The following is a 19,438-nucleotide window of genomic DNA, read 5'->3' as shown; positions in this document are numbered from 1 at the left end:
GCTTTATCCACACTGTACAGTACACAGTGTTGGTGCAGGACGGCATTTCCATCCATTCAAATATTTTGCTGTCAGTGAAGATTCAACCGGAGACAAATTCATAGCGAAGTTTATGCAGTCATCCTGTGTAACATAAAAACACTAGTATCTCTAGTCCACAGCTTTTTTCTCCGTCTTCTCTCCTTCTTTTTCCCTTTTTGTCCCATTCTTTTTAATTTCTCCTCCTCTCTCTCCTTTATTCAATTGTCTTCTCTTTGTGTCTCTTTCTACATCACCACCCCTTGTGTCACTTTCTGTTTTTCTCCCTCTGTCTCCTTTTGTCTTCCTCACTTTAAAGTTATCCTTACATGCTCACGCGCCAGAACCAAACCATCCTGCTTATTCATGTTGCACAGAGGTATCACTTTATTCCTCTGCTGTTATTTTTTTTTGTGAAGTCGCCTCAGTATGACTTGCCCCAGACAGCGCTTTGCTGTCCCACCCTCATTATATTTTCACACTTGGATACCCAAGGACACAATGAAACACATGCACACACACACACACACACACACACACACACACACACACATACACACACACACACACACAAACACACACACACACACACACACACACACACACACACACACACACACACACACACACACACACACACACACACACACACACACACACATACTTTTCTGTGCCAATGCTGGTTTCTTGATGTGTTAAAATGGAAATACTTCTCTCTATTTTTATATAGTAAAATGCATTTTATAAATGTTCTCTATGGCATTTAAAAAATGTCTTTGTGTTCTGTAAATTATTTTCGGTGGCTAGCATGTTAACTACTATTGGTGACTCACAGACTATAGAATCAAAGCCTTTATTATAGCCATAGCACAGCTTCTTGGAGGTTTTCCTGTAACAGTGGTTTTGGCCAAAACCATCAAACGCAACTTCTTAACGGCTTAAAACCATTTCAAATAGGCATATTACTATTTAAGAAGGCACAGATAGATAATGAGGTAATTATTGACTCATTACAGATGATTCTGATTTAAATGTTGCTAGTTTAAATCCTGATTGATGCACAGAAGTAGGTGAAATCACCCAGTCTTGGAACCCATCTAACTGTCTGTTGGCCGCAGTGCCGTGTTCCCCGTTGTTTGAACTGATCTGAGTTTTTAAAAAACAACGTAATTGTCATTTTAACTCTTTCTTATTGATGAAAAAGATGTCTAACTGACAAAAGAGGTGATTGTAATTGTTCACATGTTCGGCCGTTGTGTGTTTTGTTTCAATGGAGCGTTTGAACACCGAAATTGTAGTTTAAGAGGGTTTAACGTCAGGCTTAACAGCCGGATAGCTTCAGGGGGCAACAGCTAATGTTTTGGGTTTTTCAGTTAAGCCAGCAGATATCTGGGCCAAGACTTGTTTACGGTCCGATTAGAAACTTATAAATCATTGTAACCCTTTGTCCTCCTCGGAAATGAGATATTGCTCCAAAACCCCAGTAATCCCAGGCTCCAAACTCCCAGTTTTTTTAGATGCCTGGTAAATATAGTAGGGAATGAATAAAAAATAAATTGAAATATATGCAAATAAACTGCCAAAGAGCAATATGTCATTTTTTATATATATGCTGGTGTAATGCTGTTTGAATAGGGATTGTTTTGTAAAAGTGATGCATTAATGTTAAGCCATGTTTGATGCTGAGTTGGGAAAAAGACAGAGACAATGTGTTTGCTCATTTCTCCTTGTAGAAAAACTGTTAAGAAACACCATGTACAGTACTGTGGTGTAAACTGTGGCAGCGGGTTCGTAATGTGAGTTCATGTGGAAAAAAATGATAGATGTGTCATGTCATGCATTTATAGTAGTGTGTGTATACAATAAAAATGCATTACACGTGTCAAGGAGCCTCAGGTTTACACTGTTGACTTGACTTTAACAGATGATTTAGATGCTTTGGATTTCAGTTACAAATAGTTTTATGAAAGACATGTTTCTATAATTATAATGGGGTTAACCTTTTTTCCTTTTTTTTTCTCTTCCCCTGTCCCTCTTCAGTGTCTTACAGGAAAGCAGAAGCAGCAGGAGTTGGACCAGGAGGAGGGCAGGACTCATCACAGGCCCGTTTCTCCTCCTCGCTCCCCACCTACCTCCCCGTCCAATGCCAGCTCAGTGGTGCAGACTCTGCCTTCTTCCTGCGGGAAGCCAATCAAGAAGTTATGCGGAACGGCAGTCTGTCCTCACGGACTGAACCCTTCTTCCTCCAACAGCTGGAACCAGCCATCACCGCCCCACAATCCCTGCCAACCATCAACTGCAGCTACGGAAACTTGAGCATTGAGCAGCCAATCCCGGTGGAGCTGCTTCAGGGCCCACCACCACATCTGCTGACGACCACCAACCAGGTGACTCTGAACTGGAAGGTCAAAGGTCAAGTGGTGGTGCCCAAAGTGGGGTCAACACGGCCCTGGATACAGGTACTGACAGTTTCATTTATTTAATTTGCATCTTCATTTAGTTTTGTAATGTACTACTATTTTATATACATGTTGTTTACATCATTATTGACTACTTGAAGCTTTGTCTTCGGCTAAGAAAAAAGTGAGATTGAACCAAAACAAAACGGGCCAGAAAACAAAAACAATGATCTGAAAGACAGCAAAACACTCAGCGGAGTTGGGGGGCTGCAGGGTCTGGATAATTCTGTCTGGGTTTATCACAACAAGCACCACCCATGTTAATGGGGGGGGGGGGGGGGGGGGGGGGGGGGGGTATATTGTTGGTCTCTGTTTACCTATTAAGTTGCATATTATGTCTTCATTTGTTTTGTCCCCAGGTGCTGTTTTATCTGGTAGGGCGCCGTTGGGATGAGCCTGACCCGCCTCCTCCCGCCCTCCTCCCATGTGTCAGAGCTGTTGCCATCCGTGACTCCAGCGAAGCAGCACCCTCGGCGGGCTGCCGACTCGTGGGACCATCTGGCATCTGTGTTGTCCGTCTGGAGATTCCCCCAGCTTGGTTTACACCACCGCAAGTTAGAAAAAGACCTCCTGAAGTGACTCTACCATCAGTGGATGTGTATTACTCAATTGTACCAATGGAAGGGGCTGGTCAAGAGTGTCCCTCCATTGTTAATGAGCCATGGAGAGGTCAGAGTGGAAACGTCGGGCCACTTGGAGGCCTGGGCATGGGCCTTGCGGGGCAGTGGAGCCCCCTAGTGGATGGGGGTCTTGAGGACATGCTGAAAGCTGGTTCTGTGGCAATGACCATGGGCCCGGTTTCTGCCAAAGGAGCAAAATTGAGACTGGATGAAAATGTGGAAGTTCTGGTGCCACCCAGCCCAGTTCGTCTCGGCAAGACGGTGGCGTTTGGCATCTACATGAAGACAGGTTCCAACATGGAACAGTTTACATTGAGGTAGGAACATGAATGTTTTTCTATAACTTATTTGGTATTCTGTTCTCCTTTTATGTCATTTCACTTTTTCTTCGGTTTCACTCTGATTCTTTTTTTTTCAATCATTTCCACTTATTTCTTTCCTCCTCTTCTGCTCTCTCATTTCCCATCACCGCTGCCTCCCGAGTTTGATGGATGTCACCTTTGTGTACTCAGCCTCTTTCAGGAGCCAGCAATGCAAATAACAACTCATGAATATTCATGACTGATACAAGGAGAGAAAAAAAACACAGAGAATGAGAAGTGTGGAAGAGAAAAAGGGTGAGTGAGAGGGACTGAAGGGTAGAGTGACAGGGAAATTAAGTAAAAGTAGATCCTAGTTTCTCAAACTGAAGGGTGGGACCCAAAATGCCTCTCAGGTGTGCTTTAAGAGGTCACCTACATTGTTTCACACATAATCGGCAATGTGTTTTCATGCATTTGTATCCCAGGAAACAAATTTCTTTTTTGGTTTGCTGGCTGAAAATTAGTTAACAACCCCTGGTCTAGAGCAAGCATGCATATCTGCTTCCCATCTCTGCCTCATCATTTCACTGACTTTAGGGACTTCAGGCTGACAAATGACAGATTTATCATATCTTATGATATATTATTCTATTCACAGAACATCCCAGCACACAACACCATGGCTGGATATAGCATTACTATACCAATATACTCCTATGAGGTTACAGTATTGAGGGCATTTTAGGGTGCAACTTTGAACAGATATTTCAGTATTTCAGTCTCACATTCACTCAAAGAACACCTGGAATACACTGAACATGTCTGGCACATTTCTTCAGATTATTTCCATGGTCAACAGAATGCATTTTACATAATGAGAGCATATAAACTGCTGCAGTTATTTTTGCATTTCTGAATGAAAACAATACCCTTCCAATAATACATGTGACAAGGATGTCCGTTACTATGAGCTGCCTTTGGATAATGTCTCATAAATAAAGCATCCTAATATCTAATTGTATTTGCTATAACTAATTAATTAATGCTGTGTTCACTAATTTCAGTTGTTCAGAACTAGAATTGGTTTGAAGGTGGGCAGAGCTGCGACTTTATGCTAATATGTGATTTCTCTAAGCAGTTGCAGTAGTAATTAAATATCACTGTAGCATTAAGCTCTTGCACTCCTGTATATTTCTGAGTGATTTGATTCTTTGTTGCATTGCAGACAGATTATTTAAAATGTCAGCAGTACTTGAGAAGTAAGATGATTTGTGACAATGGATGTGCAAATTGCAAAAATGGCAAGTGATGACAGACTTGATACGCTATTCGCTATGATAATTGGTCTTATTTTACTTCCCAACTGAATATTCTAAACACATTTGCTATTTATTTCATACATGTTGGTTGAAAGGTATAGTTGAAAAATCAGTATTATCAACAGTTGGCTATTTCTTTTGGCACAATCATTCCTGAGGTCTCCTGAGGATATTGGAGGAGAACAAGTGGCTAGACTTGCACTGCACCTTGTCCCACTACCTGCTGACAAAATACACACACAAACACACACACACACACACCCACACACACACACAAACACACACACACACACACACAGTCAGAGGGAAATAAATACTCCACTGACCCCCTGCGCACACTATTTCTCTCTGACATGTATACAGACACATGCTTCTTCACAGTACAAACACACAGATGCGCTGTGCACGTCTGTTTGCTGAGCCTTATCTGTGTGTGTGTGTGTGTGTGTGTGTGTGTGTGTGTGTGTGTGTGTGTGTGTTGGTGTGTATGTGTGTGTGTACACACTTAAGCACTCAGTGAAGTGATGAGGAGGCCTCTTTGGTCCCCCTTACAGACACTTTTTCTCCGTCTTTCTTTTTTACAACATCTCTGCTGTGTGTGTGTGTGTGTGTGTGTGTGTGTGTGTGCCCAAACTACAGTACCTGCAGCTCTTGCCCTCTGCTCTTCCATACAGTCCCATGGATAATCTCCAATGTTAGAAGCACAGTCAGACATGTAATAAGGCTTAAGTGGATCTCATTCCTGTGTGTGTGTGTGTGTGTGTGTGTGTCACATTATAAGCCTTAAGTGTGCTCCATCACACTGAGGTGATGTGATTATGATAAACTGCTGAGGAGATGGAGGGACACGGAGAGAGGGTGAGCAAGAGACAGGCAGACAGAAACAGGAAGGAAAGGAATGGAGTGCATGAATGATAAAATGAGGGGGAAAAAGAGAGACCTTAACAGAAGAGACTGGTAATAGCACAATGAAGGGAAAGTAAAAGTGTGCTGCACTTGCATCTCTTCCTCACTTACAGCTCTTCTAAAAGATAGGATGCAAGGACAGGCATTCTTGCTGTATCGCCTGTCACAGGGAAGGTAGTCTCACTTAACCACACATGATCCTGACACTTCGTGAGGAGACTTCTGCCGAAACTGTGCTTGTGGATGTCCGTTATATCTGGTATTGATTAAGTTCGTCCTCTACTCAGTGACATTGTGTGTTTGGGCCCATCATCAACGTCACCATTTTCAGATTTATTTTTCACAATATAATGTACTTTTGAATTAAGTATTGAATTCCTCTCTAAAGTTAAGATGAGAAAATGGGTTTGAGATCATTTACATCCTTTTGATTATTGTGAGGATTATGTTTTGCATTCATATCCATTAATTATCAGACAAGTAGATCATTAGAAAAGTGATCGACTTTTGTCAATAAGTCATACAGTAGATGATCAATCTTAACTGACATACTGTCTTTATTTATACTATGGTAGGAACGAAACACAGAAAACCCAGGACTCAAACTTAGGACACAAAATAGTCAGTTTAAGTGATTTAATGTGTGATATTTACAAAACAGTGCACAGTGGGAAGGGAGAAGTCGCTGGTGAGTTCAGTGGTGAGTGGTGGTGAGCTCTCCTGAGCGTGCCCAGTGTAGATGAGGCCAACAAATCCAGGTGAGGCGTCCCTTCACATGGAAATGGCGTCCTCCGGGTTTTTTCTCTACTCCGAGAAGCAGTGGCGACAGGAAACAAACATGTGGGTAGGCAGGGAGACAGACAGGCAGGCAGGCAGGCAGGCAGGAATGGGTTAGCAAAACTGCATCTAAAGAACACAGGAAGGGTTAGCTACAATTATAGTTGACAAGGAGAAAACAGAGCACAAAGCTGACACTCCTGCTGACGGTACGATTTAGCAAAGAGTGACCATCAGGCCTGTCTTCTTATCCTGGAGGAGGGTGATTAGTGCTTGATGAATTACACCTGGTGCAGCCTGTCGGCCACAGCTCACAGACGCACACAGGAAAACAGGGGAGACACATGCAGGAAAACAAACACCAGGGGGTATTTTTGAAACCGTGTGTTTCTCTGCAGGGTTTGGCATTTCATCCCCACTTAACCGCAGTTGTGTGGTTTTTTAACCGGAGTCCAGGCAGAACTTCTTCCAAAAGTCCGGTTTCAACAGTCATGTGTGGACAGGAAAACCGATGAAAAACACAATGTCTTGTCAACATTGTTTGACGTCCCACTGTGCGACGGTAAACAGTAAGTTGTATCCAGGGAGACTTGTGGAGCACTCTAGACTTGACCAGCCGATGGAGGCAGTTTCATGTGGACAGAGATATTTTTTTTATCACACTGGTGGTGTGGACAGGAATTCTTTTTTTAACCACGTGCCATAAAAGTCTGTTTTCAAAAATACCCATGTTTGTGTGGACTAGGCCTGAAACAAGAGGGAAGGGGAGGACTGCCATGATACCATCATGACATACTAAGGGTAATAACCTGCCATGACTGTAGGTATAAACCTGTCATTGACTGCAAAGTTCATACGACATTCTCCTCTCAGTCCACCATCTGCGTGTGACTGTAACAGTAACCTCCAAGCTGAATATGAAAGGTTTTGACAAAGATTTGGATCGTGCATTAAGGCAAGGCTTCTTTTTTCTTTCCATAAGCGGTTGTGAAGATATACAATGCTATATATCTTTTGTGGGGATTTAGCTTTTTTAATATCTCGCCTCCCCACGTGCAAATAATCAACCAAAACAAGGTTCCCTCCCAATTTTGCAAGGACATCACTGCTTCTTAGACTAAAGGCCGTCTAAGATGATTGTGATTGGTTTAAAGAAATATAATCGTCTATAGACGATTGAAAATGGGTGCAGCCGGACCATTCTCCAGCGCTGACACAGCAAAGTTGAGATCTATGGGAGACACATGACAACACAAGATGTCAGCATGGTGGGCCACACAATTGTATAAGCTTAGTCTTGCCGCCAAAGTACATGTACTGTTACTGTCAACCAAACTATTAAGGAAGCAGATATAGCCCTAATACCTACATTTGTTAACATTTGTAAGCAGTGTTCTGTCGAAATGTCCACATTATGGCATTTACTCAAATGGCTAATTAGAACTTCTCTTTATGTATTAATGTCAATATATTTGAAAACAAACAAATGACTTGGCATCTCTCAGCTCACTTATCAGCATACCATTCATGCAGAAATATTTAATACAGCTGTTCAATCTGTGGAAAACCTTTGCCGCAGATGTTTGATGCTCTCAATCTATGTTTAGTTTTTTCAGCAGCAGGAGTGTTGACACAGTGAGGGTCAAAGTGATTAGTATCTCCCTCATTAAAATGTTGTCATCTTGAACTGTGTGCTATCGTTGTTTGGTTAGTTAATTTGCGAGATGATTACTGATGAGGGGATAAATGTTCTGTGTGTGTGTGTGTGTGTGTGTGGGGGGGGGGGGGGGGGGGTCATATACTGCAGATAGAGACGGACTGAAATAGTGATCATCAAAGGGTAAATTGATTTTTTTAACAGCCATTTGTTTTCATATGCAGCCTTTATTTATTGTCCATGTGTGTGTGTGTGTGTGTGTGTGTGTGTGTGTGTGTGTGTGTGTGTAAGGGATTAGTGAATTTTTCCTAAGATCAGAGTGGTTACACATCACACACACACTCTCCTCTCTGCTCTGTGTCACCACACACACACACACACACAAACCCCATATGCCCAAGATGCCTTTATTCTACAAAGCTCCACCATTGATTTCACCTGAAATACTCTTTCACCAGCAAGGAGGTGAAAATCAATTGTTTGTGTGACTGTCTGTGTTTGCAACCGTGAGTAAACACATTGCATATGATTATTAGTGTAATTATGTTCCTGCGTCTGTGCTCATCTACTTTGGTACACCTATTCCTATTCATTTGTGTTTTACAATATGTGTGTATCATGTGTGCCTAAATAGCAAACGTTCTTTCAGAGTATACACATACTTCATTTTGAGCCCTTGTGTGTGAGGTTTCAGATTCTCATTTTCTGTCTTTGTGTTTTTGTGTCAGTGTCCGTTTTACTGGCTACCCTTTTTGTTGAACCCTTTCAACTGACAAAATAATTTTATGATATTTTTAAAAAGCAGAAATTATACAAATTAGATTAAGATCCATTCCTTTTCAGCTTGGATGAAGGCAATACGATTCTGGGGTGTTAAAAATAATAACATAATAAATAACACTCACTACCAAAAAATTGGAGAGTATTCTATTCATGAAGTGAACTAATATATAGTGTTGGGTGAGTTGTTTTTGTTCTTTTGTTTTGCTTTTTACCAGGCATGGCACACTAGTATTATTTTCACCTAGTGTGTGTGTAATCATGGCGTGAACTAACACAGAGGGAGCTTTGAGTATTTTGTCAGGTGTTTATTATGTCTGTCAGTCCATCTGCAGACAGATTTTGTCGCAAGATAAAGTCGCAAAACTTTGTGTAGCTGAGATCAAAATAAAGGTTGATGTCAAAGATAGGCGTAGGGTATCAGGAAGTGTTGCAAAATATCAGAAATAAGATATTGAACAGTTTTGACCTTCTAGCACCTTCATTTTCCTTTACAAAACAAGTGAGAGAATATCTGGAGGAAGACATAATGCACGGTGGATGAATATGAGGCTTTTCACCTGGTTACTACTAAACCATCCCTGTTTCACACTAAATGATAAAATGTACACATTTACAAACCCAATAATGCTAGTCTGCTACCATGCATCTAAACATGAAGTACCAGAAAAAAATATTTTGGGGGCAACATGGATGATTGGTGGTTTCTGTGTTCTCATCACTTAATGTATAAGTAAACTAAAATACCTATTCTGCACTGAGAGAGAATAGTCAGCATTTTTGTGCGTATGTGAAGTGGTTATTGGTTGTTTACTAATGTGTAATGATCAGCACTGATGGAACAATATTCATCACACTAAAAGAGCGCATAATAGTTATGTAGTTAGTTCATTTTTTGTCGTTGTGAATCCAAAACATTTAAGTTTAACTACTTCATAAGCTTCTGTGTCGTATTTTAAACCATGATTAAAAAAAATATTTATTATATTGAATATGAATGATGAATGAAGGCTGTGATATGTACGAGTAATCAAATACTTATTCAACTAATGCAATTTTGTCTTTAAGCTTTTTGTGTGTTATCTATAGTAATAATACTGGTTCCAATTATAAATATATTAAAGAACCCTTTTTCACTTTTTGGTCTACTTTAGAGAGTTTGGTTAACTATATGGGGAAACACCCTTACTGTTTGTCTCTATCCAAGCCAGTGTGTCCATGCCTTTGTCTTATTCTGTGCAGTATATCTCTGTGTCACTGGTCTTTATGTCTGGACTTTCTTTATCTCACTATCATATTCTCTTAAAGAAATGTTCCTTTGATCGGATCATCATTTCTTTGTCTATTCTCTATTTTAGTCTCAGCGCTTTAAATAGTCACAGTAACCATTAAATTGCACTCAACACATCATGTACTTTGCTGGCATGTGTACACCTCTCGTTGTCGTCGTCGTAGTAGTATTGTATATAAACAAATGGCTAATTACAGATTAAACAAGTAAATGCAAGAAAAGATTAGTGATTAAGAATGAAGGGACTGGAATGGAGTGAGTAAGAAAGGAGTAATCAGCGGGAATAGGTAAGCATAAATATGTAATTATAGTGAGCAAATCCCCAAAGCAATTTCAGTCAAAAGCAACTGGACTTGGTTATTTGTCTAGGTTTCACCTCTCATCCAAGAGGCTTCATCAGTTCATGTAGGACAAGCCCCAGCCTGGCCAGATGTCTTCCTAGATAAATAACCAAGTCCAGTTGCTTTTGACTGAAATTGCTTTGGGGATAACGATGACCTGAACAAATAAGAATATTCACAGGCCTATAGTGAGCAAAATATGTGGAGAAAAGACAACTAATATGAAAAACAAAACTTCTTAATCATAAATGCTCTGTTTTCTCTTTTACGTGGGGTACACATTGCTAATCTTCCTCTTTTCTGCTCCTAAACTAAAAGCTATATTAGGTGAAGTTAGCTATATAAGCATCTAGAAGAGTGCTGCAATACTGCTGATCCCACTTAGAATCAACATCTTGCTTTGCAACTTTAAGCAGCGTTCAACCACTTGAGCTCACTGTATTAGTTTGCTGCACAAATGAAACTAAACCAATGCCATCATTTATAAAATCCTCTCACAGGTGCACACAAGTCACCTTATCCAAAGTTCACATGATCACAAGTTTTCCTCATACTAAAAGGTCTATACTGACCCTCATGGATATGTATGAAAACAATTGTTTGCTATGAAATTAGTCTTAACTTCTTTAAAGTCAAACTTTATTGTTTTAACTTTGTTTTAGTGTCTTTCCACCCTCCAGTAGTCAAAAGTTCCTTATTGCAACTTTAAGGTACTGTCAGAAAGTTGGGTATTAAATCAAGGTTATTGTGCCATGAGGTGAAGGAGTAAGGATCACGATACTTCCCTGTTGGAAAACCTACCCAGCTGTCATCATCTTTGTCCTCATCACCTGGAGTAGAAAGAAAGTTGTTTGTGTACAGGGACAGAAAGCAGAGCTCTGAAGCTCTGAATAGTAATGTTGTTTTGGTGGAGGGAGTCATTGGGGGAATCCGGTAGAAGAGGTCGTAACAATGCATGGCTTAGAGGCCTTAGCAGTTGGGATACCAATGTGAACCCTAGGCGCCTGAAGATGTGTGCTCAACACCAGTACAGGTGACACATTGCCAATGGAGACCAAGGTGATGGAGGATAAGATAGAGCGGAGCCTTCAGATATATGCATTCTCAACTGTAAAGGTAGTTGTCATTTGTGGATAAGGAACAGGGAACACACTTTTGTTTTTTAGGAGCAGGCCATGTGGAGTTGAAGCGGATCATTGTGCGATGTGAATGCACGTATTCAGTGGAGGCCCAAAGAGACACTACATGAGATGTTGGGCTATCAAAATGAACTTAACATGATAATTAATGCATCATACTGTACCTCTGCCTTCATTTTAAAGAAGCCACCCTCTATAACTGCACAGTGTTAATTGTCTGATATATTTTCTCTCATCTTGGTAATATATTACTGACTTACTGTATCCTAAATTTATTCATTCTTATATTAAGGAAAGGTTGATTTCTTGGCAGTTCTTTGCAGGTTTTTTTTCAAATATATATATTAGGACAAGAGGACAAGACTGGTGTTTATATGGCATTGCCCTAAGCTTAACGTGTCATGTTGACATGAGTCCACCGGTGGACTATTGGTGGACTGGCATAGTTTGCTGCAGTGGCACAGAGCCAGTTGAAAATCGCCAGTCACCTGAAGTTGGGATAAGGGTATGAAGTGACTAAAATGGGATGATAAAATAAATGAAGGGTTGTGATTTCTTCAAACACATTCAAGTTTGTCATTGCATTTTCATGAATCTACATATTTGTAGAATATGTATATGTATGTATTCAAACAAAATAGAAAGAGGGATGATTATTATTATTTATTATTTATAAAGGATTATATATATATATATATATATATATATATATATATATATATCTATATATATATATATATCACACATGGACTCTTTTACATGACATTATTGACTATTGACACATTGTTTTCCTTTAAATTATGGTAACTTCTTACTTACTTTAATGGAGCTTAACTTTTATTATGAGAGGAGCTGTCAAATATTAAAATTCCATGGACCTTAGGTGTTACTGTCATTGATCTAACTTTTAAATATGACACATCAGCCTCCTCCACTCGTCTACTGAAAATTCTGCTTTTACTGGCATTATCACCTTTTCACTCTCTGATATTACCTTTAGAGTCAGAGAAACTAGACTGTCCATCAAGAGCAAAATATGGTATACTGGTTGAACCTCTATGGCAGAACACACACACACACACACACACACACGCACACAAACCTTCTCTCTTTATCTGTATATCCTCATTTATTCCCCTAATCCAGTCTCTACTTTCTCTCCTCCATACACTTCAATTTCCCTGTCACTGTCTCCCTTTCTGCCTTCTGCCTTCTCCTGTTTTCTCTCTTTCCATCTCAAATCTATCATGAATATTCATAAGGGTGTTATTTGCATTGCTGGCTCCTGAAAGAGGCTGAGTACACAAAGGTGACAGCCATCAACCTCGGGATAGCGCCAGTGTTTGTGTGTTTTTGTGCTCTGCATGTGTGTTAGGTCGAGAAAAATAGACAGAGGTAGAAATGCAAGAGGAAAAGGAGCAGAGTCAGAGAGAAGAATTGGGAATTGCGTGTATTGTGACTGTCTCATTGGGAAAATGATTGACATTATCGCTGAAATTCTAATTAATATGCCTTAATATGTCTAAGAGTGAGATGAGGCACTCTTCTGTCTCTTTTCTTGTTTTCTTTGCGCTCCTTTATCGCTTTTTAAGCGTGGGTCTGCCAAAGCTAGTTTGGGGATGCTTCATATGCAAATGCCTGGCCACTTATTGTGTTGTGTTTATTGTTCATGCCACTCCTTGTTGCAGGATAGAGGAGCTCTATTTATTAACTTGCTCCTGCATTCCTCTGTGCTGGATATGTACCAGTTGCTCTCAATAGCCTATTTTAACCAAGTGGTGTATGCATGTTGTGTGTGTTTTTCTGTGTGTTTGAGCATTTACCCTTAAGTTACCCCATGAGTTATATAAAGGAGTTTGAGGATACATTTGTTTTTATTTTAAGAAGCTGGGGGGAAATAGATGATATTTTTATTAACCTTCCCACAGCTTTCCACCCTAGAACTCAAATTACTTTTTTATTATCTTGGCCAGGCACATATTGCCTGTTTTATTATTATGGAACCCACTTGAAATAAGCTACAGATGTTCCCATTGTAGAAGACGCAATTTGTGCTGCACAGTGGCTGAACTGCAAGTGCACTGTGCAGCATGATGCACTTGCATGATGCGGAAGTTATTGAAAAACTAGGAAATCAAAGCATGCCACCAAAGAAAAGTACTCAGACACCGGAGGAGTTTGAGGACATCAGAGCCTCCCTCGAGTCCGTACGCGGGGGCCTGACTGCCGTCAGAGCGCAGCAGGCACAGCTCCTTGGGCAACAGCAGCAGCTCCTGGGGCTCCTGGAGGAGGTCGGACAACTGCGCCTCCAGAATGCCGAAAAGGAACGCCCTATCGCGGATCTCGAGCGGCGGGTGGACGACCTGGAGTAGTATTCCCGAATGAATGATGTGGTCATCACCGTCATTAAAATCAGGCCGCGCTCCTATGCGCGTGCGGTGGCCGCGGACAGCGGGGATCCCAGAGAGCTGGAGGCGCAATCGGTGGAGCAACAGGTGGCATCCTACCTCCAGAGCAAGGGGATAAAGGTGGACCTCCAGCACATTGAGGCCTGTCACCCATTGCCCACGAGGAACGAGAGACCACCAACCATCATCATGAGATTTACCAACAGAAAAACAAAGTGGCACTTCTGAGGCAAGGTAGACAACTCAAAGACACCAGAGTTTTCATAAATGAACACCTGACAAAGCGAAATGCAGACATTGCATGGAAAGCTAGACAACCGAAACGACAAGGCAAGATCCAACACACGTGGGTAACAAACTGTAAAATATTTATCAAACTCATTGGGACTCCGGAGGCTTCCAAAGTGTTGGTAGTGAAAAAAATGGAAGATCTGGACATTTACTAAAGGTATGAGACTCTCTTCATCATCACTATGAACAGTACACCACAGAGTATGCCAAGTAATGACATGGACATGTTAACATCAATTCTCCTGCGCAAACAAATGGAACTGGAAATGTGTGAATATCATGAGCACAGTATAACGGACCTGGATGCAGACATTGACCCTGATAATAATTTCTTCTCTGCTATTGTAAACGGTTGCAAATATTTTACTCAAGAAAAACATCTAAAAGACGTAGAATCACATGGGAAACTTTCAATTATACATTTTAATAGTTGGAGCATGTACACACATTTTGAGTCTATCAAGGAGTACTAAGAACACTTTTCTCAACCATTTAGTATCATTGCACTAACTGAAACTTGGTTCAACATTCAAAAAGGTATACATTTCTGTCTTGAAGACTATGAACTAAAATATATGAATAGAGAAAAAAAATCAGGCGGTGGTGTAGCCTTATATATACACAAATCCCTCAAATATAATATCCTAACTAATATGACATTGGTAATTGATGGAGTAATGGAATGTTTGACCATAGAAATTTATAATGAGTGAAAGAAAAATGTTATTGTGAGTTGTGTGTATAGAGCACCTAGTTCAAGTATTGACCTTTTCAACGAATGGATGGATAAATTGTTCTCCAAGGTAAATCAAAAAAACATCTTTGTTTGTGGAGATTTTAACATAGACCTATTAAAAACATATTGATGACTTTATTGATACAATGTATAGCTTGTCTCTGTTTCCAACCATAACCAAAGCTAGCAGAATAACTTCACATAGCGCTACAATTATTGATAACATCTTTACTAACATTATCGATAGCCAAATTATCAGTGGCTTATTTATCTGTGACATTACTGACCACCTACCTGTTTTTACTTTGTTTGACTGCGATATTAAGAGAACCAAAGAACATATAGAAAAAATCTCTAAACGAAAAACAAATGAAAAACAATAAATGATCTGAACAACAGTCAGGATTGGAATACAGTTTATAACGAACAAAATGTGGATGTTGCTTATAATAACTTCCTTGACTTATTCCTCTCCTTGTACAACACATACTGTCCTGTGGAACAACACTATATTAAGAAAAACACAAACAAAGCCCTTGGCTCACAAAAGGAATTATAAATGCTTGTAAAAAGAAAAATAATCTCTATAAATCGTTCATCAAAGTAAAAACAAAAGAGGCGGAACAAATATATAAGACTTACAGGAATAAATTAACTGACATCATAAGAGGTAGCAAACAGTTGTATTATAAAAAAAAAATTATGAAAATACAAACAATATAAGGGGGACATGTGACACACTGAATAGTTTAGTTAAACAAGGATTGTCAAAGACGTCATATCCTGATTACTTTACTAATGAAAATGGAGACAACTACAATATGAATGACATAGTTAACAAATGTAATACTTTTTTTGTTAATGTAGGGCCTGAGTTAGCTGCTGGAATTCCAGATTATGGAACTGAGGAATGCGTTTTAACAATTAAACAGAATCCATTGTCGCTTTTCCTATCTGCTACAAATGAGCTGGAAGTGACTAAAATTATATCAAAATGTAAAAGCAAGACATCTACTGACTGTCTAGATATCAGCATGAAGGTTGTGTTCAATATTGTAAAACCCCAAACTTATATCTGCAACTTATCCTTCCAGTCTGGTTGTTTTCCACAAAAAATGAAAATTGCAAAAGTAGTACCACTCTTCAAAAATGATAACAAACACAGTTACACAAACTATAGACCAATCTCTTTATTGCCTCAATTTTCAAAACTTCTTGAAAAACTTTTTAACTCTCGGCTTGAAAAGTTTCTTGAGAAACACCAGACAATACATGCAGGTCAATATGGTTTCAGAGCCAAGAGAACCACATCAATGGCAATAATGGAAGCAATTGAAGAAATCACAAACGCATTTGATCAAAAAAAGTTTGCAGTGGGTATCTTTATAGATCTCAAAAAAGCCTTTGATACTATTAATCACTCGATTCTACTCAGTAAGATGGGGAAATATGGAATTCGTGGGGTAGCTGGGGATTGGCTGAAAAGTTACTTGACTGGAAGGATAGACTATGTTAAAATGGGGCATTACATATCTGGAGAACTTGGCATTGCTTGTGGTGTGCCCCAGGGGTCCGTGCTAGGACCTAAATTTAATTAATGTTTATATAAATTACATTTTCAATGTATCTCGAGTATTAAAACGTATTATTTTTGCCGATGACACAAATATATTTTACTGTAGCAATAATTATGATGAACTGGTGAATACTGTGAACAAGGAACTAAATATAATTAAAAAGTGGATGGACATGAACAAACTTTCCCTCAACATAGAAAAAACAAAATCAATGATGTTCAGCAGTCTAAAATGTAATTCTGAAACTCAAATTATTATCGAAGGTATCAACATTGAAAATGTGAATGAAAATAAATTCTTGGGAATTACAATTGATAATAAATCGTCCTGGAAACCCCACGTCAGATACATAAAAACTAAAATCTCCAAAAGCCTCTCGATTTTAAATAAAGTAATACCATACCTTGATCACAATTTACTCCGTACATTATACTGTACCTTGGTACTCCCATAATTTAACTATTGTGTTGAAGTGTGGGGAAACACGTACCAGAGTACTATTAACCCATTAGTCATATTGCAGAAACGAGCAGTGCGTATCACTCATAAGGTTGGGTTTCTAGATCACACTCATGAATTGTTTATCCAGTCCAAGTTACTAAAATTTAATGATCTTGTAAAATATAATACAACTATAATCCTATATAAAGCTTTTAACAAATTATTACCAATTCATCTACAACACTTGTTTTCAATTCGGGAAAGAGCCCATAATCTGAGAGGATATGGAGACTTCACACTACCTAAAATTCGAACTACTCGTAAAAGCTTTTGTGTATCTGTACGAGGTGTGAAACTATCGAACAGTCTGGACGCACACCACACATCTGGTCTGGTCACAATATACAGAGAGATTGTTCTGTATATATCTGTAATTGTTCTGTACTTCTAGTGTTTATGTTATGTATTTGTCATTTCCTTACCATTGCTGGTATTGTCTCTTATTATTGCTGGTATTGTCTCTTACCATTATTGGTATTTGGCATTTGTCTTACCATTGTTGGTACTGTTTAGTCATTACCATTGTTGGTAATTGTTGTTACTATGTAACTCTAATGTGTTACCTATGGTAACTCCAATATGTGAATACTCAAACTGTTACTTTCTATGTTTAATATAGTGCACAACTTTGTATGAAATTAGTCGAAAGTTGTTGATAGCCGTGTGTCACAGTGAAGTGGATTTTTTATTTAATCTGTATTATGGGGGTAGGATTAAATAACTTTTCTTCTTCCTACTCCCTTTCAGGCAACTATTTTGGTTTATTTTTATTTTTTTTCCTCTTATGAATGTTAGCAATATTTTATTTATTTTTGGTTGGAAACTATGATGGACAAGAGGTGACTTGTGCCCAATGTGTGTGCCTGAAATGAATAATAAACAAACAAACAAACAAACTTTGGCAAAAAACATGTGGTATATAGTATGTTCTTTCCTTTTTTTCCATACAAGACATTGGTTTTGTTATTATTTTTAGATGCTAATTCCAAATTAAACAGTGTTCTGTCTGCTACAGCATACATACAGGTGGTGTATCTGCTCTGTTAAGCACATACTCTGTGCTCTCAAATATCAGAAATCAAAAGGGAGAAGTTTATATTTTTTTAATGTCATGATGAACTGAAAAATCAAACCACTTCATTTTAAACCGTATTTGGTTTAAGCAGTTATTCCACTTTTCTACCATGGGCAGATGGTTGCATTGACAGCCAGACGAAGGCTGCTATGCAACACAAGAGACACAAATTCTGAACAATAATCAACATTAGCTTTTCCGCTAAATTATCCTACTTTTTTAACTTACAGACCGCAACAGGTCCTATCGTGCACCCGAGCTTAATCAAACAGATATTCACTGGGAAAAAGCGCACAGCAGGCCGGACAACTAATTAGCTGATCAGCTATAGCATATTAAACATATGAATTGGTCCCTGTTTCATGCATTACCCTATGAATGCATGAAACAGAACCGTTATAGATATAGAACCATTTTAGGCATCAAAACTACTTAGTTGTGTTTAGGAAAGATTGGTTTGCAATATTAAATTTTTCTGATTTCAAAGTTGTACTCCATAATATTTTCATCTATTAATTGTCTTTTAAGTTCTATCAGAGTGAGTTAAAACAATGGTGATTGATCATATGACACTCTAATGAAAGCACTTCTTCTTGCCTTTTTGCTGAATATTACAATATCCGTGTCTGTGGCGACAGTTGCAGGCTGGATGTAAATACGCCGCCATGTTAGTTATTTATGCGTTTACTTCTAATTGGAAATCGGAACCTTTACTTCTGATTCAGGCTCGTAGTTAGAACAGAAGTGTAATAGGAACGTGTGTGTGTGTGTGTGTGTGTGTGCTTGTGTGTGTGGATTTAGGAGGTTAATATATAGAGGAAGGAATGGAAGTAGAGAGGTAAATGTGTTTCAATAAAGTTTACAAAAGAGGGAGGCTCTGAAAGAGCAGGCTTGCCTGCAATTACATCTTGCTGCTAAAGAGGCCGCTAGAAACAACATATCTCAATTCCTATGGAGTACAACTTTAAAACTCTGTGTCATGGCAGTTTGAGCACTGTGAGCAGATGAAAAGTGTAGGGCTTCCATCAAAGGCAGCATGGGTGAAACGCCTGTGTTTGTTTGATCCATCAACCCTGACCACATCCATATACGCAGAGTTTCTCCTTAGAAGCAACCCTGCCACATGATAACAAGGGTTACGAAATACAGTAAGTAGTGCAGTACTTGTCCAAGGTATGAGCAGTGAATGAGAACAGCCTGATTCATATCAGTATGAAAATGTATTCAATTTTAAATTAATC

The 19,438-nt window shown here is 39.1% G+C and overlaps 1 protein-coding gene across 1 annotated transcript in view; it reads left to right on the top strand.

The window, feature by feature from the left end:
- Window positions 1-2,219: 2,219 nt before the first annotated feature.
- LOC310945976 (transmembrane protein 132B) overlaps window positions 2,220-19,438 on the top strand; it is a gene marked incomplete at both ends in the record, with an annotated part of 177,706 nt that continues 160,487 nt past the window's right edge. Inside the window, 2 exons of the mRNA XM_083912242.1 lie at window positions 2,220-2,477; window positions 2,837-3,414. Of these exons, the coding sequence (XP_083768368.1) occupies window positions 2,220-2,477; window positions 2,837-3,414 (836 nt within the window). The remainder of the gene's footprint in view (window positions 2,478-2,836; window positions 3,415-19,438) is intronic.

The sequence above is a fragment of the Echiichthys vipera genome, assembly GCF_963691815.1.
Source record: "Echiichthys vipera genome assembly, chromosome: 4".
Lineage (NCBI taxonomy): Eukaryota > Metazoa > Chordata > Actinopteri > Perciformes > Trachinidae > Echiichthys > Echiichthys vipera.
The sequence above is the reverse complement of the archived record's forward strand: the minus strand, read 5'-3'. Positions and strand labels throughout refer to the sequence as shown.